The sequence below is a fragment of the Mugil cephalus genome, chromosome 20 (assembly GCF_022458985.1).
Source record: "Mugil cephalus isolate CIBA_MC_2020 chromosome 20, CIBA_Mcephalus_1.1, whole genome shotgun sequence".
NCBI classification, from domain to species: Eukaryota; Metazoa; Chordata; class Actinopteri; order Mugiliformes; family Mugilidae; genus Mugil; species Mugil cephalus.
In genome coordinates this window covers 11,862,307-11,884,096 of record NC_061789.1, presented here as the reverse complement: position 1 = coordinate 11,884,096, position 21,790 = coordinate 11,862,307, and the positions used below count along the sequence as shown (strand labels likewise).

Genomic DNA, 21,790 nt, shown 5'->3' with positions numbered 1-21,790 from the left:
TGGAAGAAAATATTAGCCAGTCACCTGTATCCATCGTTTGTCAAACCTGGGATTAGTTGAACCCACTTTTCATATCTCCAATTTTTCATGGTCTCTGGTTGACACATCGCTGCTGTTCTCTTTTCTCTGTAGACTAACTTTTAGTCTACGTTAACACGTAGCCTGAACAAGTGGCTATGGTGCTGAAACAAATACATGTGGCCACAGCTGTGCTATACTTCCTGTTACCTGTAGAGGTAGTAGTAGTGAGTCGTAGACAATGAACTGACCTTTTGAAGTGAAAGTCAGATATCTTACAGAGAATTAATACTTATGAGTTTTTTATAAACATTTTGTTTGTGAGTAGCACATCCACTTCCTTTATTCAATGTTCAACATGAAGTCATCATGTCAGACATTTTAGAAAAGGTTAAATATTTTTTTTATCAGGGAGCAGATTTAAATGAATAACAGAAAAACATGGACATGATACTGAAGCGAGGACAGAGAGTGATCAAAAAGGCAAAGCAATAAAGATCCCGTCACATCAGAGGAGTACACTGAACAATCCTTTTCTTTATTCATTTTTTGTTATCATTTCAATATGTCTGTCAGGGTTTGTTTTTTTAAGTTTTTATTTTAAATTAAAATTTTTGACACACTTATAAAAGACAGCATCTGCATAGAGTTGTCATCTTAAAGATCCATGAAGAGAGAGGGAGGAGGGGGAGGGAGGGGGCAAGAGAGAGAGGAAAGGGGAGAGTGGGGGGAGGGCGCGGATCAAATAGGAAAAGAAGGGGGGAGGGGGAATACTGGCACGTCACATGAACTAAACAGAACAGCCAACAGCAGTACGAGAGAGGGGGGAGGAGGGGGGAGACAGGGCTGGAGGGGAGGGAGGCGGAGCGTGTTTTTCATTTTTATTTTTTTTTTTTTAGAGGGGGCGGGTGGGGAGGGGGGACAGATCGCTTTTACATTACGCTACGCACACATACACACACACAAAAAAAACGGGACACAAGTTGCATTTCCGGTCAAAGTTGTGTTTTCAGAGCGATGGCCCTGTCCTCTTTCTGTAGCTTTTTTTTTTTTTAGAGTTTGGACATTTTCTTTCCAACGTCACATCTCTGTCTCTCACCTGCCGTTTCCGCCCAGAGAGCTCCTCTCTTTATTTCTGCCCCCCCAACAACGTACTCGCTCAGGGTCTTAACGGACGCTGCAGGAGGTCCCTTGATTTTCTGAAACAGATGATTTGGTTGAAGGAGTTCCTGCAGGAGGTCTGCGCTCTGTGGCCGGCCTGATCGCCTCTGCATGATAAAGAAAGCCCTTGTTTCTCTGAATATTGCACGCTTTGTTACGATAGGCCTGTGTGAGGCAAGAGACCGGGCCACGAGTTAGGTGGCGACACCGGGAGCACGATGGGATGATGTTCCTCAAACCCGTCAAAGGCGTGAAGCTGAGATCAAGATCAGAAGTCTGGGTAGCTAAAATCAAAAAGTTTCCTTTGTCCAGAGAGACAAGCAGCTTAAGTTTGACTCTCTCTCAGACCTCTCGTGTGATCTCTTGCGCTTGGACACCTTTGAGGAATTCTGCGCTAAGATCTCCTCCAGGAAACTGTTGAGGACTGAAAGACAGAAAAAGAAACGTGGAAGGAAGACTGTAGTGGTTTGTCAGGACGGTTTAGCGGACGCGGAAACATGGGACGGCATTTCAAAACTTTTCCTAAAAGCGCTCAAAGGCTAACTGTCTTGGTTTCGTATATGGGGACCAAGACCTCTTTGGGAAACAGCAGGGTCGCATGGGGGTTTGGTTGCGGTTAAGAAAAAGACACGTTTAAATCGACGAGCAACTTATAGCGAAACTGGATTTAGTGGCACCGTTGATCCGACGGGTGTAAGCAACATGGCACTGCGACACTTGGTCATTGATATTGATTGATATTGTCCGGTTGATGGTCGCTCAGACTGTCTACGGCCGCTAAGTGGCAGAGCAAGTACGTTGTTTCGGGGCTGGGCTAATCTCTGTGGAAAACAGGCAGGAGGAGAGACCAGGTTATCGGCGTGTTGTTTGGCTAGCTAGCTGCGGTTGAGAGACAGCCAAACAGCAAGAGAGAGAGAGAGTCCGGAAACCGCTAACAGGGCTTCCAAAGTGATCGGGGGCGTGGCCCTGGAAAGCCCTGGAGGCGGGACTAATTTTCCTAATATGGAGGGAAGCACTTTCATCAGAGGAGCCAGTGGGTGGAGCCTCTGGAACTGGGGTGATGGATGGAGCTGTGGGCGTGTCTGCGTTTGCTCCACAAACACCTGTCGACAATGGAGGTTGTTTTCGTTTCTGTCTGAACCAGCCGGAGCTCTCCAGCTCGTTTCAGACGCAAACGAAAAAGATCAGAGTGTTCTGAAAAGGTCCGGCAGCGCGTCTAAAAGCGCTGCCGTAGCTTTTCTTGCAGGCGGCTGTAAACACGGCGTCTGGACTTGGAGCGGCGGGTGGCGGCGGCGACGACGACGACGCTGGAAGCTATGTTTCTCTGTCTCTCTGCTGGCGCCTCTCTCCCACGTTTAAAGAATAAAAGGAGTGTGCAGATCGTGGGGAAGGGGTGAGGGCGGGTGATGCTGACGAGGGGAGGGGCGAAAGTGACAAAAAAGGACAGAGATCGAACTACTTGTCAACTTTGACGGGAATAGATATCTCAGTAGATTTATACATAGACATGCAAGTCATTTTTTCTCTCTTTGAAGTTATTTACAATAATTACATAACACAAAGAATCCAGTTTCAGTTTGACAAAATTGCGAGCATTCAATATTCAATATTACTACTATTATTTATGATAACATAACTCCGTTTGTACTTTAAATCATTGCTATTATAGAATCATCATGACCTCCCTTTTTTAAAGATCTCTTCATGTGAAGCCGTTCTCGTTCCCTCTGGGTTTTTGCAAATGTTTTACTGCATTTTATTTGTAATTTATGGTAGTAATCATAATAATAATAACAATAATCATAATGATAATGATAACTATGTTATTTAAGTGTCTTTCCTACTTGCTATGGCAGGGATTGTGTGGGTGTGGCCTATCAATGTGACCCCTCCCATAACTCCTCCCACCCCTCCCACTAGGGAAAAAAACACTGATACAAACCAAATACTGTTTTTACGATGAAGAGAGCACAAAGACGTCTGGGCGGAACATCAACAAAATCATCATCAGAAACAACAGTCAATATCAAGCTGCAGCTGCGACTGCTGACGAGAGCAGGTTGAAGCCACAACAAACAAACAAACAAACAAACAAACAAACATTTTCATTTTGTCATGATCCAGAGCAGGACACTGAACAGCTTTTGGTTTTTGAAAATTGTTTCAGGAAGACAAAAATCATCGCAGAGAAGAGTTTAACTGTCCGACAGCGGAGGAACAAAAACCTCCCGCCTCTCTCTGAACTCTGTGTCTGTTGACGACAAACCTGGAAGACAGACACTCGTCTGTAGACGCTGTGCTGCTGGTCTGAAAAGTTAATTTGCAGAAATAACGGCAAGGCATGTTGCCTCCACGCGTGAACAGCCTGGAGCCGCGAGCCAATATCGGTGTGAAACAACACGCCATGTTACTTCCACACTTGGGCTAATGGCTAACAGCTAACGCTAAGTCAATCTTTGGGTCTAGGTGTCGCACTCAAACTCTCTCCGGATGATTTTTTCCTGCTTTCCGCACCCCGCTCTGACAGGAACTGTACACAACCAACAGAAGCAATAAAGGCTACACAGCCACGTACATACAGGTAGAGAAAAGCAGTATGTTGGTGTAAGATTTATATATGTTCTTGCCTATATATGTGACTTCAGTAGACAAGGCCGCAGCCGTTTTTCACCCAGGAAAAAGGCCCCCTGTAGGTTTTTTGGCAGCTAGCTACCTAATTAGAAAGTGCTGGACAATAGATGGCGATGATTTGTCAGCGCCCAGTTTTAGGATCAATCATCTGATTGGTTGGCTTCGACAAGTCGGCCATGTTTTAGCTAGCAGAGCCTTAAAACCTGCAGGCGGGCCGTTGATCCTGAAGTGTTGCCACGGGCTGGTCTTAAAGAAAACAATGACACTAAAATAACAAGAATAACAGCAATTAATCAATAGAAGAAGAAAGCACCACCATTGTCTCCGTATGTGCCTCAAGTGAAGGACAAGATTATGAATATGCATCATATTTTTCCACTAAACTAACAGCTACAGGCAGAAAGGAAAGAGAAGGAAGGGTGGAGGCAGACATCGTTGTTGTGGCATAAGATAAGTGTCGGACAGGTTTTTTGGGTTTGATTGATGGACAGACCAACATGCAGTGAGGGCTGGTGGTGGGCGAGGGGGGGCTGGGCTTTTGTTTTTGTAGTTTGTGATTGCATTAGTGGTTTTGTATTTTGTTAGTACTTCACCATTACAAATTACCGTTACAAATATCTCAGTGTAAACTTGACTTGCGTTGTGCTCTTTGATAGTAGCGGCGAACATTTTGAGAACACATGAGGGAGGGGCGAAAACGCTTTGGTTTGAATTGAATAAATACAACAGTAACAGTGATCATGGCGTCCTTACATGTGTCTGATCTCTCATCTGTCGCGATTTAAAAAAAAAAAAAATCATAGTGGAACTTTTTGACACGGCTGCAAACCGCCGACCTGCGATCAGACACTTCACACATCTAAACAAACTTGTGCTGCTCCAACATACACACACACTAACACACACACTCATAAACACATTTGGACGTCTTGTTTCACCGAAGAGGAAGGGAGTCATGCTGCACACACAACGCTGGGTGACGGAGTGCTCAGACAATTCTTCCACAAACACAAATGCAGCAGCGAAAGCGAACACACATCAGTGGCTAATGGTGGTATGAGACCTAGCGGGAGATTTGGAGGGCGTGTTAAGGTGGGGTGGGCGCAGGATGACAGTATGTGTGAAAATGTAGCCTTTCACATTAAAATATGAGTCTTTAAAATAACATGTGTGTGACTTTTACATAAAAATGCAGACTAGCTAGGAACAAGTACTTTGTCGGTAACTACTGATGTGCTAACCAGATTGGTCACATGAGTGGTAAAGTGCACGACATGGAGGGCGGGGCGTGGGGTGGGGTACAAAAAACACCATCATGCAAACTCCACAACGCTTTTGCATGCCTTTTTTTATTATTATTATTATAATTATTACACACAGCAGGATGGGCGGGGTCTGCTGGGGAAGGGGATTGGCAGACTCCCGGCCCTCAACGTCGTCTTTTTGTACCAAACAACTACAACGCAACAGGAACAGGAAAGACAAGAGGACAGGGGGCCGAACACCTGGACAAACCATCAAACCTTCACCGAGCAGTTTTTTTTTTTTAACCGTTTAGCTTTACTGCCTCTGTGGTTTTGTGACATTTGTCTTTGTTTTTCAGAGGATAGTGGCAGGGCCTGATGGATAGCTACAAGACAGGAGCAGGAACTTGACAGGAAACACACACACACGGCAAAGCAATATCAGTGTCAACAAACTGGCTGGTGCTATGACGGCATCCTCTCATTGTTGATCTTTATCCACCGCCGAACCAATCGCAAGACTACCGTGACGACTGTGACGCCACCTGGACAACCATCGACCATCGCGAACATGGAACTGGATTAAATATTGTGTGTTGCAGACTCTAAAAGAGTCAGATGAGATGTGGAAATGTAGGCAGAACATGCAGACTGGTTTGATTTAAAGGAGAACGTATATTTAATCTACCACCATCTAAAAACCAGATGGAAAACTCTCGTAACGCCAGAATGCAGCCGCAAATGTTGACAGTACGACAGCAGAGAAATTGTTTACAGAAACTTCGTTTGAACAGACATCTGCTGGAGTTTTCGGCTTTGAGGACTTGGGGGCATCTGTGAAGCTTTGGTGAACACAGAAGTCAAGTTTTGGTTTCGGGAATCCAAAGAATAAAACAAAAGCTCCTCTCATCTCCACACCAGAAGTTAAACATCCTGTTTTTTTTTTTCATCTATACAGCATCACAGACATCTAAAACTAATGGCGCTAACAACTACGACTCCTGAGAAAACACATGATTCCACAAAGCACTGACTACGTACTCATGTTCGCGCATGCTAGCCACGACAAAGCAATAACACGTCATGTTAACTTTTAGCCAGAGCATGGCCTTCCAGAGAAACAGAGCTGCATAGCGACTTAATAGAAAGTCAACCGTTAGCCAACTGTTAGCCAATAAAAAAATCAGTCAAAGGACTAACATGCAGAAATGAGACCAGAGAAAGCACAGCTGCTAAACTGGAGGCTGAATCCAGACAGAGTGCGCTAGGTAGCTAGCATACACGTTTTCTGTCAAACTACACTAATCTTATTGCTTTGACACTGAGTGTAATGTGAGCTCGTGGTGATTGTGGTTGTTGCCGTCCAGCGTAGGCCTCAACAGAAGAAGACGAACCTCCGTATCACAGAGCCTTAGCGCTGACGAACCCATCTCAATCTAAAGCTACAGTGTGGTCGTTATTCAACCCATCCACGTGTCCAGTTTCTTCTCAACACAGACCTCATTATAATCAACAAAACCAAATACTCTGTTCCTACATTTGGTCTTTGATAATAATTTTTTATTTTACTTTAATTAGCATGTGCATTTGTGCAAAGAGGGATATTCGTTTGTTCTTGTGAGGAAATATAGCTAATGTTTAATGCTAACACAGAGTGACACTGAAAATGTATGTATATATGTATGTTGGTAAAAGAGGTCTGTGGAAAAGTAAACTGCTTTTCTTCAAATTTGACAAAATAGCCTCACTAGCTAGCTGCTAGCTTTCTAACTTTCTGAAACTTTGAACCAGCTTTTCTCAACACCGGACACCAGACAGAAAACTTTAAAGAAGACCAGAAAAGACCAGAAAACTGAGAGCAGTCTCCAACAAGCAGCTTCTACACAATCTACATGAAACACAAGCTAATGCTGTAACATGCTAAGCAACACAGTCTATCTCTAACACTAAAGTGATGTGCATGTGTTAAGGGGAGTTTCCGGTATGAAAACTGAAATGAATATCTGAGGTGTCTTTGATGTGGATGTATATGAATGTGTGTGTGTCACATGTTCCACCTTCCACAGAGAAAATCCACCAATAGGAAAATCCTCTGCTGTTCAATAGCACCTGTGCAACTCGACCAATCCAATGGTATGAATAAAACACACACACATACACACACACACGGTCGGGTCGGAGAAGGAGGGATGCAGGGAGGAAACAGGCAAATGCATCATAACGTACAGACTAAACATTAACCTGCTAAACAATGTCAGGCCAAGAAGCACGGACGCGTCACACACGCACCAAAACAGCAGCACCACGGAAACAACGAAGCAACAAACGTTCCCATCAAATAATAAAACGGCAACGATATCACCGCGACGCTCACGTAACCAGGGCAACCAGCGTCTACAGGTTTCCTACATTTTCTGGCTTGTTTGTTAAATTCATATTGTATTTTTCTTCTTCACTTTTTAATGTGTTCTCTCCATTTTTTAAAGAATCTTCCGGGAGAACAGCTGCGACAGCTTGGAGATGACGCCCGGCCGCGACCACCATGTTTCTACATCGATCGGCGCGATGTGCATGTTGTTACGGTAACGTGAATCCCTGATCCTCATTGGCTATCTTGGTTTGGGGAGGCGGGACAAGTAGTTTCCTCCTATCGTAACTGCATAGATTAACTGTCCATCTCCTCCCACCCTCCTTTTAACCCTCCTACCACCTTTTCCTTCCCGGCGTTCACCAGTTAGTCAAACTTTTTTTTATTTGCTGCTGGCCAGTCAGATTCAGCAGGACAACGAGAGGTCCTCCCTCCCACTGCTCTTTGGTTAGATAGGTGTGACAAGAAGGGGCAATTGCTGTCGTGGAAACCCGTCACATTGCAGTGACACCCCCCTCCCCCCTCATCTACTCAGCTCAACCAATTGGCTGGCTGTGGAAACATCTCAATGGGAAGCGTGTCACATTCTTTCCTTGTTGATTTCTAAACAGCATGTGGCAGGTTGGGCTTTGCCAGTTTAAGCTAATTTAATTTAACAGGCTGACTAAGGTGAATGACAGGAATGGGCAACCAATGAGAGGTGGTCTAAAGAGGCTGAGCCAACGGCGAGGTCGGTCCCTCCCTCCCAGAAACAAGGGAACAAATCTGGTTCTAGCACAGCCGGAGAGCGCTCGTCCTGCGGGGCGACCTTTCGCAAAGCGCCAGAGCTACTGGCAGCATTCCGGAGCCAAACCCCTCTGTTCCTGAACGGAACTCCGGGTGGTTCTGGAGTTTTCGGAATGGTTTGAGATCAATGTGTTCCAGAAGGCCCAATGAGCGACAGAAGCTAACGGACAGATTAGCCCCGCAGAACTCACACCCGGCAGCCGTCACCATCACTGCCCTCGGAGACTCCCGAAAAACGAAAGAAACCGTTAAAAAATAAGGAAAAAGGCAAAACAAACAAACAAGTAAATGTTATATTATAGGTCATCAGTTTTTACAGGTAGCTAACCCATGTGTTGTTTCATATGTTCAATACATTTACATGTACATCTGTAATAAATAGGTTTATTTGTACCCTCTTTTGTATACGTTAAGTAGTTAAGTCAGCTATAATGTGATGGCGTTTATTGTGTTTTTTTTTTCTTTGTTTTTTGAACCCCACCCAGACCCGTGGTGTTTCCTCTTAGCTGTGATTGGATTGTTTTCTCTTCCTAGCTGATTGGTTATCTGTCTTGCATTTGTGTTTCAAGTTTTTGTGTTGTCGTTGGTGTTTCTTTTCTCTGCTGGCTGTCGGTCGGACGGTCGGTCGGTCGGTATTGGTCGTCACGGCAGCGGGCGGTGTAGCGTCTTACATGCCCAGCGTGCCACCGATGGACGACGCCAGGACCACACCGAGGATGACACAGCAGATGATGATCATGATCTTCTTCTGCAGGGGGACAGGAGAGAAGACAACATATACAGGGCGTATTACGTTTTCGGAAGGTTGTACTACTGACTGCTAATGATCCCAGAACCTGATGTTGGGAACTAAAGGTTCCTTCAGCCCGTCCAGGCCTTCACATCATAGATCACCACTGGATGTCTTCTTCTGCATAAATTCTTAATAAGTACTGGACTTAGCTGAAATCACTGAAGCTAATTGCAGGTATTGTGGAAATACGACTTAAAGGGCAGTGTTCATCTTCAGAGGGCTACTCCCTGCAGCAGGTTTACTTGGCTGCCTTCCCTCGTTAACTGGTGGACACGTTACCTTGCGAGCCTGGCTCTGGTATTTGACGGCCTTCTTGGTGTCTGAGACGGCTCGTTCCACATAGTCGACGGAGTGCTCCACGTTGTATTCAATTCTGTCAATCATCTCTCCCTGAAACACACGCACGGCACAGGTCAACACACACCGTCCCAACTACCTCCGACCTGTTGCTGATGTAGTTCCTTGTGTCGTCACCTGGCTTTCGACCAACATGGCCATGTCGACGAACATGTCGTGCAACTCGCGGATGCTGTTTTCCAGCTTGATGATCTCGGTGTGTCGGGTCTCGATCTCGTTCAAGGCCTGTTTGGTCATCTGTGAGTCCATTTTGATCTGCGGGAGGAGTGTGGAACGTTAACTTGCTCTGACACTTTCGAATAAAGAATTATAAACGCAAAAACAAAGCGAAATCAGACATAAACCAAAAAATAAATCAAGTAGGAAGGTCTGTGAGGAAATTTTGAACGTGCCAATGTTGTTGCTGCTGTTTCATATGATGTGATGATATAATGCTTTTCATTTGAAAGTCTACTGTGTGGATGTTAAGGCACTACCTTCACACATAGCCTAAGCTAGTGCAACGTTTCCCCTATCATTATATTGGGGGTTGGGGGGCCTGTCCTAGAAGTCCAGTTCTGTAACTTAATTCAAGCCAACAAATCATAACAGAGTTGTTTTAATAAATAATGAGGTAACTGATCTAATTTATGTCATTTCATGTTCTTCATTGTTATGTATATCTGCTTCTCCTTCGCTCTCTGTTTTAAAATGGACGGAGCTCCGCACCGACGTACACATAAACCAACTGGTGAACGCCTACAGCCCCTCCCCCCGGCCCATAAATCCAGGGCTCGCTCTGTAACAATGGCACCCTGACGGTAGTTGGCGCTGTGTCCTTTTTAGCCAGTCAGGTTTATTTGTTTCAACTTCCTGCTTCGCTTTAAACAATGGCAGCTGAAAGTTTTGCTGAAGTTTTGGGCAAACTCGAGTCATGCACATGTCTGTTTCTCCAAACCTCCTCAGATAACCTTACAGATTCTTTATTGATCCAAAACGACCAATTCAAAAATCGTGGAAATGGAGAAACAGGCGGAAATACTAAAGGCTCTGCGTAGGGTTCTGGGTTTGCTTTTTGTGGCAGCCATGATGGATTTCAGACTGACACAACAGAGCCCTCTGACTTACCTGCTGATGGAGTAACTTCACACCTGCCATGAATCTCTGAGCTCCGCTGGTTAAAGCACGCTGTGACATCACATGTGGGCGTGGCTTTAGCCAGAGGAGCTCAATTCTGGTTTCCAGCAGGGTCTCCGGTTACATAACATCATATGAGAGCTTTTAATTTGAAGGAGCAGATAACAATACGAGGTGACTCCTTCAAAAGAAAAGCTCCGTCGCCTCACCCATCCTCCCGCCGCCTGCTAGTCCACACTGTCATGTGACAAAGGCCGTATTCACTTGATGTCTCAGCGCACCTCGTGGCCATTCCGCATCCCTTGATGGCGACCATCGCGGGATGCAGGTTGGCGCAGGTTAAAGTGACCCGTAGCTACAGCCGGGCTCAGGTGCAGTGCTTACATCATCGGTGAAGATGGCCAATTTGCCACTCTCCAACATGTCCTCTAGCTCCTCGTTGGTGGTGGTTCTTCCAGCTGCAGACAGAAAACGAAGACAATGTTTAGAGCCGGGAACGTCTGAAGAACCACCTTAGTCGCATGGTGTATTGTGTGACTGCAACTGAAGAAAGCTCAGATAGCCGCTGCAGCATAAAACAAAGTGCTGCCTTCTTCATTTGTGGTTAAACTGTTTCGGTGCACAGCTTCAGTGTTGGGCTGTCCACATACTTTAGATCATGTAGCGTATTCCTAGCAGCTGTGGGTGTGTGTGTGTGTGTGTGTGAAGGTCAACAATCGACTGAGCGGAAAATAGCTGCACTACCTCTGCAGTGATTACAGCGTTTATCTGTCTGCATCAGTGTGTGTGGGTGTGTGGGTGTGTGTGTGTGTGCGTGAGTAGACAGTGTAGTCACATCCACTTTCGAACGTGCGTCCTGCCTGATAGTCTAATTTGTGTGTTGTTCTCTGATGTCTATCTGCAGACTGAATCGACCTCGTTTATTATTAACCTCGGTGATTCTCGGTACCTGCGGGACGAACACGGAGCGATGAGTAAGAGCTCGGCTGAAAGAGAATTATTGCACGTGTTTGGGAAGAAAAACACATCAGACAAACAGGTCACCTACTGCAGTAACATTAAAGCCAGACGGCGAGTTTTAAACTCTAGCTAAGAGACCATAATTTACTTCCTGTGTCATTGTTGTTCCTGTGCATATAAACTCTTCCAGCCTTTTCCTCCTGTTTGATCTTTGCTAATGTTTGAGTTTCTGCTTAGAGCGACTCTGTGTTCATCATTAACGTTTAACATTGTGTTCAGGGTTTTGGTTCTACGTCGGTTCATTAGAATCGGAGGAAAGATTATTCATCACTCTCCCTTGACTTGGGATCGTGTGAAGCTCCAGATTGTGTACTCACTGATCTCCAGCTGTCTCTGGATGCGGTCCTTGCAGCGGTCGCGGTACTTGGACTGCGTGGTGTTGTACTCAGTCATCACCTCCACAAACTTACGTGACAGCGTCGAGTGCTGCGGGAAGACGAGAATGACTTTTTAAAAATCTGTCTTTCTACACAGAATTTTGGTTTTCTGCATCACTTCATGACACTTTGATTTGGAAGTAGTTGTCTGTCAAAATGCCTTCCTTTGATGCTGTTAATTATCTTTGATGTGTGAATAACGTTCCTTTTTTAAGACCCTGGCCAGCAACACGGTTTGGGAAATCAGGAAGTGATCAAAAACAACAGAATCAAAAGCAAGCGGAGCCTCCTTTCCCCCCACGCCAAGGTCAGAGCTGGATAAATGCAAAGGAGATGCGGCATATTTTTTGAGCATGCTTGACCTTTATGTTATTCTGGAGAACATTCAGCACTCAAGGAAAAATAACCTGTCTGCTGAGCTGCTGAAGACCTTTTATCGTTGCTCCATCAGGAGTGTTTAAACTTATTTCAACACTGGCATGGTATGATAATCGCACAGAGAATGACAAGAAATCCCTCAAACAAAGCATAAGAACTGCAGAAAAAAACCCTCCACATTCTCCAGATTGGACGCTATTTACAGGACCTTCTGCCTCCACCAAGTGAGCAGTACTCTGCAGGATGAAACACAAGCCTCGCACCACGTTCTCCCATCTGGTAGGCGTAACATGGCCTTCAAGAAAGATGGCCTTCAGAGGAAGATTTTTTTTTTTTTTGGTAGATCTAATTCTATTCTGAGAAACTTTTGCAAGAATAATAATGTAGAAGAATAATGCATTTGCAAAAAGCAAGTATATGAGTAATACAAATTTGAGACATGTCCCTTTAAGGTGACAGAGTAAAACGGGATTCATTTGCATTAACTATATAAATCATGTAATTAATTCTGATTCAACGTTTTAATACACTGACGGTTCAAGCTGTCTGTATATTAAAGGAGAAGCTGTTAAATTTTCAGTTTGTCACACCCCCCTGCACCTCCACAGGCCGTGCAGCAGCAGTGCTTCCGATTAATTACCTTAACCAGCCACACCTGTGGAGAGGTGAATAAAGGCTGACGCTGAAGACGCCTCAGGCGACCACTTTTCACCTGCAGAAGCTCCTCGCATCTCACCTGTCGCCTTTTTATTTTTACTTCTAATAAAATGAACCCTGGTCTTTGTAACTCACGTCGTGCCAAGTTTTAGTGCCTAATGTGGATCCTGTAAATACGACCGACAGTAAAAACCTGTTCATGAAGCTGTTTGTGTGACGCTTCCACCGTTAATTTAATCTCTTGTCTGTGTGGAGGGGATATCTTGAACACACACACGTTCAGATCTGTAGCTGTAGCTGCTGATGTTGCAGCTGTGAGGCGCTGCAGTTCTCCTCTTGCCCATCAGGAGGCAGCGGACTAACAGAGAGGGAAGGGAGGCAGTAGCCAATGACAAAGCAGAATGCTGCCTTGTCAAATCGCACACAGGGGCTGCGAGTCACATGTCCCCTGCTCAAACAAATGATCAGACGATAAAGCTCTGAACATCCTCAGTAGAGAGAAAAAAAAAAATCCATGTTGGGTATAAAAATGCCTTAATGAGTTCACACACAGGGCCCCAAGTGGTTGAGGGGTCTCTGGAGACAAACAGATGTAAAGTTACCGCAAGGAGACACGAGACAACTGCAGCGTGTGTTGCTGAGGGGCTTTGACGAGGTGTCAGGACCCGTAGTGCTAACACTCCCTGCTCTGTTGACACTCAGCCCGTGAGATATTTAATCCTCTGGTCACTTGAGCTTCTAAATTACTCAGTGAAATGTCTGTGTCGTTACAATAAAGGCGGACGATGGACCGCTAGGGAAGGTGTCTCACCTGTGTCTTGCGGATCCTGAGGTCCGCTGATGATCTGTTGAGGCCCTCCTCCTGCTCGATGCTCTGCTCGATTGCTGCAGGAAAACGAAGAGGATCCGTTAAATGAAGTTGGTTCAAGCGGGAGAAAACATCCACTTTGTGTTTTGCTCTTTGCTCTTTTAAACTCTTGCTCTTTCCGAGGCTCCTCTCCAGTTTCCAACGTGCCCTCAGCTGTCTCTGAGAAAGCTAAAACAGCACAGTGTCACGGCTAACGGTTTCAGCAACAGTAGACATTTGGAAAAAATGTCCAAAAAATTTATTTAATTAAACACTTATTGTCTTATTTTCTATGTTTTCTCGTTCTGACAGTAAAAGGATGTTGGTGACAGATTTATTTTCATTAAAGTTTTGCTCAGTGAGAGACTAATCAACGGTGCAGTGTCCCTGCGCCTTAATCAAATTAAATGAATTAATTAAAAGCCTTTAACGATCAATAACAGTTTGTCAGCGTGTTTGTAACGAGCTCTGCAGCCTGTAGGAGGCGCTGTGGGATCTGTGTGTTACCTAATAAACAGCTGATAAGTAACTCATCAGCTGAGTGTGTGTGTGTGTGTGTCTGCGCGTGCGTGTGTGCGTGTGTGTGTGCATGGACACCATGGTAACAAGTCTGTCCTGGTGTCATGTGACGCTGATGTCAGTTTGTCTCCAGTGTGTGAAGAGACCAACTCAAAGGCTTACATAATGTTTTCCTCTGAGCGTGTGTCTCCCTTTAGTCACGTTGTGGGGACTGTGTCTGATTGGCAGCGTTGTGAGGATCGATGTCCTCCTAGTGTGAATCCATGAAACTCAGACCCGGAGACTTTAATGTTTGCCTGCGTCCCCAGGAAACCAATGCGAGTCGACGTGTCTCTGAGGCGATGAGTTTGATAGATGATTGCTGCTGGATCCACGATGACTCAGCAATATCACGCAGCACTGTGTGTGTGTTTGTGCGTGAGTGACAGTGAGATGAAAACTGGGTGAGTAAGCAACAGATTGTGAGTCCTTGCGTGTCTTTAGCATCTTTAGTTTTTTTTTTTTTTTGCTCTTATGTAAAAATCTGTCCCTTCCTGAGTGCAAACTAAGCAATGAAATAACAGAAAAATAAAAATATATATTGATTATTGATTATAAAAACTATATTGAGCTCCTGTTGTTACATTTTTGCCTTACTTTTGGAACAGATGGAAACAGGAAGTGTAAAAGTGGATTAGCACGAACTGAATCTTCACATCTGGTCTTGATTGGTTCCTTCCTTCTCAGAAACAGACATCTATTTTGGGCCCAAGGAAACATCTTTTTATTTTTTATTTTTTTTTCCGTGAGGACGTTAATACGGGCACGTTTGTGAAAACAGCTGAAATCAGACAAACGTCACCGATCCCGGAGAGGCCGCGTATCTCTCTGAAGGACATATGCTAATTTCTGCATTTAACCGCTGGACCGAGGTGACGATTCAGACGTACTGTCTCTTTAAGAGCTGCACGGCTCCACAGCTTGTGCCCGACAGTCGGTCAGACATGCTGACTTTTAAGAACACAAATCTGTTGTGGGTGGAGCCTCTCACCCCACGCAACACACACATACACGCACTCCTGAGGATGAGAAATCTACAGTGGGTGATGCTGCAGTGTGTGTGTGTGTGTGTGTGTAGACAATAACACTGGCGGCCTTGTGGGGATTCTAATTATAGCTTCATCACCAGCATCACTGCTATTCTCAGACTGCCTATGTACAGTCTGTGAGTGTGTTTTCACACGCGTTTTGAACACGGTGTGTGTGAGTGTGTGTCGCGTGGGCGTGTCTGTGTGTGTGCGTTTGTGCAGTGCATCCTCTGGCTGTTCACATTAAAGCAGCGATGTCCTTGAACCCTCAGCGTGAACCGACTGTGTGTGTTTCTATAGCTTTAAGCTCATTGGATTGTGTGTTTGCGTTTGTGTGTGCGCGCGTGTGTGTGCGCGTAGCTGTCCCGGCGATTACAGCTTGATAAATTGCCACCACTGTTCCTGAATATTTTCTTCTTGCCGCTGAAGGTCGATGCTTGCTTTCAGTGGCGCGGAAAAAAAACAACAAAAAAAAAAACATAAATCCTCTAATAAAGGAGCACTCAAATAACGTCAGAGTCAGAGTGGTGGCTTATAGAAATAATCAGCGTGAAATGATATTTTTATGGTCGTTTGTTTAGTGAAGCCCGGACCCTCGTGTCGCCTCCTGACTATTTCTTATAAAGTCTCAGGTTGAAGGTCAGCATACAGAAAAGTTCATGTTCAGATCGGTTAGGAGCAGACTAATGACTTAAAGACGGAGCTTGACGTGGGACCCCCTACCTACTATATGTGTTCGGCCTACTGTTATGTATAAATATACATTATTATTATCATTTTACATCCAATATTAAGCTATTCAAATAATACACAGGTTCAAATATTGACTTTTTTATATATATACAGATAAAGAAACTAGAACAAAGTCATCTATTTTCTATGGTAGCGAGCTGCACTGTTAGCAGTTAGCTTCTCTTCTGCTAATATTGCTGTGTGTGTCTGGGATTTCACCTGGGGACTGAATAGGCATGTATTAAAAGAAATTTGTGGGGGAAAATAATATATATATAAACCTCTAACCAGGCAAAAATTTTGCGACCCCCCAGCAGTATTTCCGCGGCCCCCTTAGGGGCCGCGCACCCCCTGTTGAAAGCCTATGACTTAGAGTGTTTAAAGGCTATAAACCAGGGTGTGCAGCAATGAATTAATAAACTCTCAGCCAATCACAGCGACAAATGGCACAAGGCTTCTCCAGGAAATTACGTCATTGCTACAAAAGTTTCTTAAATGCTGCGTCAGACATACACGTGATTTAATGGAGTTAAACTTGTGGACGCTTGTGTTTGTTGTCCTGCTGCTTTCAGACGCTGCAGAGCTTTAATGAGCAGCATGAAGGAGCTGTGGACAGCAAGACGCTTACTCTGATTCTACAGATCAATCCAGACAGAACACAGATTCTGTGACTTCAGACACCGTTGATGTCTCCTGAATCTGGATCCTTCGCAAACGTTTTTAAGGATAATTCTAAATGTTTCCTGTTTCCCGTGAGAGCGTACCTTTTAATTTTGAGCGGACTTTATTGGCTGTCTTCTTGATGTCAGCTGTGAGGTCCTCCAACTCCTGCTTGGTCTCTGCAAAGGAAGAACAACAGACAGAGAGTTTGTTGAGTGTTTTTGGTTGTATCTGGTCTTTATGGGTAAATCTATGTGTTCTGTTATAGCTTTTATTCTCTGAAGCCCACCGGAGTGAAATTAAAATCTAGGAAATTCAATTAATTTATGAAACTCATGTCATTTTCAGTGATAGCAGGTGTAATCTGATGTTTTTACCCAAGTATGTCTGTAGAAATTCTCAGCTACAGTGCAGAAAAAAAAATGATCTCATTGAACATAATTATTTCGACTTTGGACTCCTTCTTTCTACAAAAGACGCTCTGATGACAACGCCGTCTGAATGAAACATTTCTGTCCATTTTTACCGAGCACAAATTACTCATTATATCCAAAGTCTGTCTGTGTGGACGTCTTCAGTGATGAAACTGGGAATGTCGAAAAAGCCTCAAGAGAAAGCCGACTTGTCCGGGAGTGTAGCCTGCGAGGAGGAGGACGAGAAAGAGGAGGAGGAGGAGGAGGAGGAGAAGGAAGGAGCAGTAGCATCACATCGTGTCAGCCATGTTGGAGGAGGAGGACGTGCACTAACTGCAGCAGTGCAGTCAGATTTACGAGCGCTGCAGTGCCATTCAGCCTTTTCCCACCTCTGACTCACGCTGCTCTCCGTCTGACCACTGCTGCAGCTCCACCTTCACACCCGCAGCTCTCGCTAGCATCTAATACAGCTGTCTTTAACGTTCAATAATAATAATTCAAATAGTGCACAGGTTCAAATTATTCTTTTCTTTTTTTATTTCAAACCTAACTGGTGTATAATTGACATATAAATAAAGTAAGACAAAGCGATCCATTTTGGCCTCATGGGAGCGAGCTACACTGTTAGCTTCTCTTCTGCTAATATTGCAATGTGCTTCTGGATTTCACCTGGGGACTGAATAGGCTCTCCGGTAATTGTAGGGAAATATGCGGCCTCGTGATTGGCTCAGCAGCGATAGGGGCGTGGCCTACTGTGTACAGGAGGCTCAGATTGACGTCTCGGCTAGTGCTGCGCCCTGTGTGAAACAGTGCGCTGTTGAGACAGCTCCTGTATCACTGAATGAGTTAAGTGTTGACTGAAAGATGACGTCTTCTGCCTCCATTTGTAAAATGTGTTGGATTCACGTTAATGTGTATTTAAAGAAATTTAAATTTGTGGGAGAAAAATGTAGGGCAAAATTTAAAAAAATATATATAAAAAATGTCTAATCAACCAAAGATTTTGCGACCCTCCCACTGCAGTACCCCCTGTTGAAGACAGGGATCTAATGCTAAGCTTAGGAACAGGAAGCCGCTTCCTTGACATGAATATGAATGCAGATGGAAAACGTACTGTAAACTATATATATATATTATTTATAAAAAAAAGAGATTAATTGATAGAGGTGTTGATGGATGCAGTTTATCCGTGAATTTAAAAGTAGATTTGTGCGTGTTAATTGAAAGGAAACATTAATCTGATTTGGTAATGCTTCTATTGAAGTGTTAACAAGGCAGATACCAACGTCAACACACAGGTTTGAAGCAGGTTTGTCTCTCTCTTGAGAATATTAAATTGTTTCTGAGTCTGCGGTTCGTTTAAGGAGATTTTACCGAGATGTTCCAGCTCCGTGTTTGCTTTACTTGCTGTTCACTTCTGACCAGTCTACGTCGGTCAGAAGCAGAAGAGAAGACGTGTTGGGGAAATGAAGCGATGGTGTGAGGGCAAACAGCCCGGTCTTTATGAATGGCTGCGGTCAAGAGGCAGCGCTCTCACTACAACTCCCATCATGCATTATTCAGGCAGAAACACTGGAATGCATTTCGCATGACGGCCCGTTGGCAGCTGAGAGAGAGCTGACCCAGAAGCGAGTGGGAGAAGAAGAGAGAAAGCGACGCGCTTTCACCAGGAGGGAGGAGAAGAGTCCGGACGTCGAATCCGATCAACCAGACATTTGAACGTGGCAGATATAAGAGGTTTTTACAGTAAAATGCTTCCAAACGTCCAGAGGTTGGAGGAGTTTTAACCATTCTATATGGGAAACATATAGAGGAATAAAAGCTCTCACGCTAATATTAATTAGCCTTCACTGTTTTTAGTTTGTCACATACTGAACGCACCTAAAGAGGAACTGCATGTTCCCTCCAATGTTTTTACATTGTTATGTTTCCAAAGCTCAAATTGGCCCCTGAGGGACAGAACGAGGTTTTCCAGTTTTCTACATGAACTTACAGAAATGAAGCGAGAGGCTCGTCACTCACACGTCCTCAGCGGTTAACCTCGTCTCCTCTGAGGTTAACGTCACTTCATGCAGTTTAAATACAGCACCATGCAGCGGACACAACACAACGGACAGACGGACGATGACAAACGACACAGGAAAAGAAGGAAAGAAAGAAAGAAAGAAAGAAAGAAGAGGGAGGGGAAAGACAGAAAAAAAAAATCATTTATCATGCAACACCCAAACAAAAGCGTCGACATGCAGAGAGGTCAGATCATCATGCAGAAAAACAACTGGACATGAACACAGAACACGGAGATGGGTTCACACTTAAATATGTGGATGTTTCCTTGAACTTCAAGCGAGAAATCTGAGCAAATTTCACCAAACTGGCTTTAGTAACCGCAGAATTAAAACAATAAAAATTCAACTAATTAAAGACATCTTTGAAGTGAATGTGGCTGAAAAATCTAAATCACATGTTGATGAATTATCACTTTAAGAATTTAGCTTTTTTTTTCTAAGAATACAGATTAATGGATTAAAAGGTAAAAGACCAGGTATGACTGAAATCTGAGTGAAACCTGATTGAAGCGTGATTTAAGCGTAATTGAAACCTGATTGGATCTTGCTTGAAACCTGACTGAAAGCTAATTGAAGCGTGATTGAAGCCTAATTGAAACCTGAGTGAAACCTGATTGAAGCCTGATTGAAGCCTGATTGAAACCTGAGTGAAACCTGATTGAAGCGTGATTGAAGCTTAATTGAAACCTGAGTGAAACCTGATTGAAAGCTAATTGAAATCTGATTGGATCTTGCCTGAAACCTGAGTGGAATCCAATTAAAGGCTATTGAATCCTAATTAAAACCTGATTGAAACCCGACTGATGTCTGATTGAAAACCTGATTGACTCCTGATTAAAATCCGATTGGAGCTTGCCTGAAACTTGAGTGAAACCCAATTAAAGCCCGACTGAAACGTAACTGAAACCTGATCAAAACCTGATTGCCAGGCGATTGAAACCCGGCTAAAGCCCGATTGAAGCCTCGGTGCATGAACCCCTTTCTGTCTCTGATGAGGACGGCTGGGAATCAGACGGTTTTCCGTGCAGCCCTCCGTCAGCACAGACTCTGCTTCAGGCATCGCTTCGGCGCTGACATTGAGTCATTGTTGCTGAGTCACAGTGTGCCGGGGTCAGGGTGAACACGCACACACACACACACACACACATTCTCCGACCACTTTTATTTTTCGCTCGTGTGTCAGGAGGAGTGGTGGAGTGATGGATGGCAGCGCTCCACAGAGAGCTGCAGTCCTCATCAGGTTTAGGTTTCACTCTGAGTTACTTTCTGACACAATATTCAACGCTTGATGTCTGAGTTTGTAGTCTGAAGGCGTCCACTCATCTTCTAACACGTCTAACCTCAGCGCCGACACATGGAACAAACGCAAACAGCTGAATGAAATGGATTAGCTCGGGGGATGGATGCACTGTTTCTCGTCAAGAAATAACACGTGACTCGTTTTTACATCTGTTTTCATGCGAATTAAATAATGGGCAGAGCGCCTGTTAGCAGTAGTTCTGTCACTAGCTGTGTTTCCATTACAGTTTAATCGCAAAATAAAAGCGATATTTCTGAAATTTGTACGTGTTTTCATTGAAAGGTGTTTTGCGAATGAGCTACAACTCTCGTAAAGTCTCACGATATCCTACAATTCTCTTGGATTTGGTCACATGACCCCCTACATTATGGGGAAATTTCCATCGCACTTTTGCGCTAAACTTTTACATCGATACGTCTGAACAAAACACCTCACGAGAGCATAAAAATGATTTAGCTATATTTGAGAGCTTTTTCGAAATGTTTCCATTACCAGTTTTTTTATTGCGATATTTAGGTTTTGCACGTTTCTAGGAGTAATGGAAACACGCCAGGTGATTGGACTGATGTAAACAAAGAGGAGATGACTCTCAAGCAGTTAGTGAGAGAAAACCAGAGAAGAAGAAACAACATATTATTCCAGTTTCTGCTTCCTGATGTTTTACATGGACGTTTTTTTTTTTGTTTTTTTTTTATTGCTAGTCATTACGTCGCCTTCACTTCTGTGTTTGGATCAAGACTTCAAACGCTGCTGCCACCGTCTGTCCCGTCGCTGACACGACAGCGTCTCTACAAACATTTCTACGCTCGGAGGACGCTCAGGAAAACCTCTGTTTCTGGGAAATAAACCTAAGTCTTCGGCTAAAAACTCTTCTTTAGATTGGCTGATAACAGCTGATCGATCCTCTGCGGGGAGAGAGCCCGGTGGTGAGTCAGGGCTTTTCTGGGTTTGTGTCTTACTTTCGTCAGGGTTGGGTGCGGCCAGGATGGCGCTGTGCTGCTTCTTGACCTGCTCCACGTCCTCCGACAGCTTTTCTATACAGCCTCTGATCTCCTCGACCTGAGAGCAGCGCAAACACAAACACAGTCGCAGTTTAACACGGCACTGCACCACACTGTAATATGACAAACACCATATATATATTATAAAATCAATAATAATAATAATGTCTTCTTTCTCTTGTTTGTGATGCCCTTGATTTTTTTTAAATTTATTTTTTGTTTTATTTTATTTGACACTTTTTACTCTTTTTATTGTGGTACATGTTTTTAAAAGATTTA

The 21,790-nt window shown here is 44.2% G+C and overlaps 1 protein-coding gene across 1 annotated transcript in view; it reads right to left on the bottom strand.

Annotated features, from left to right (window-relative positions):
* Positions 1 to 535: 535 nt before the first annotated feature.
* Positions 536 to 21,790, bottom strand: part of stx1b (syntaxin 1B) — a 45,190-nt gene continuing 23,935 nt past the window's right edge. Inside the window, exons 3-10 of the mRNA XM_047571556.1 lie at positions 21,470 to 21,569; positions 16,836 to 16,910; positions 13,718 to 13,791; positions 11,812 to 11,920; positions 10,859 to 10,932; positions 9,476 to 9,613; positions 9,281 to 9,391; positions 536 to 8,956 (exon numbers count right to left, since the gene is read on the bottom strand). Of these exons, the coding sequence (XP_047427512.1) occupies positions 8,876 to 8,956; positions 9,281 to 9,391; positions 9,476 to 9,613; positions 10,859 to 10,932; positions 11,812 to 11,920; positions 13,718 to 13,791; positions 16,836 to 16,910; positions 21,470 to 21,569 (762 nt within the window). The 3' untranslated portion in view covers positions 536 to 8,875. The remainder of the gene's footprint in view (positions 8,957 to 9,280; positions 9,392 to 9,475; positions 9,614 to 10,858; positions 10,933 to 11,811; positions 11,921 to 13,717; positions 13,792 to 16,835; positions 16,911 to 21,469; positions 21,570 to 21,790) is intronic.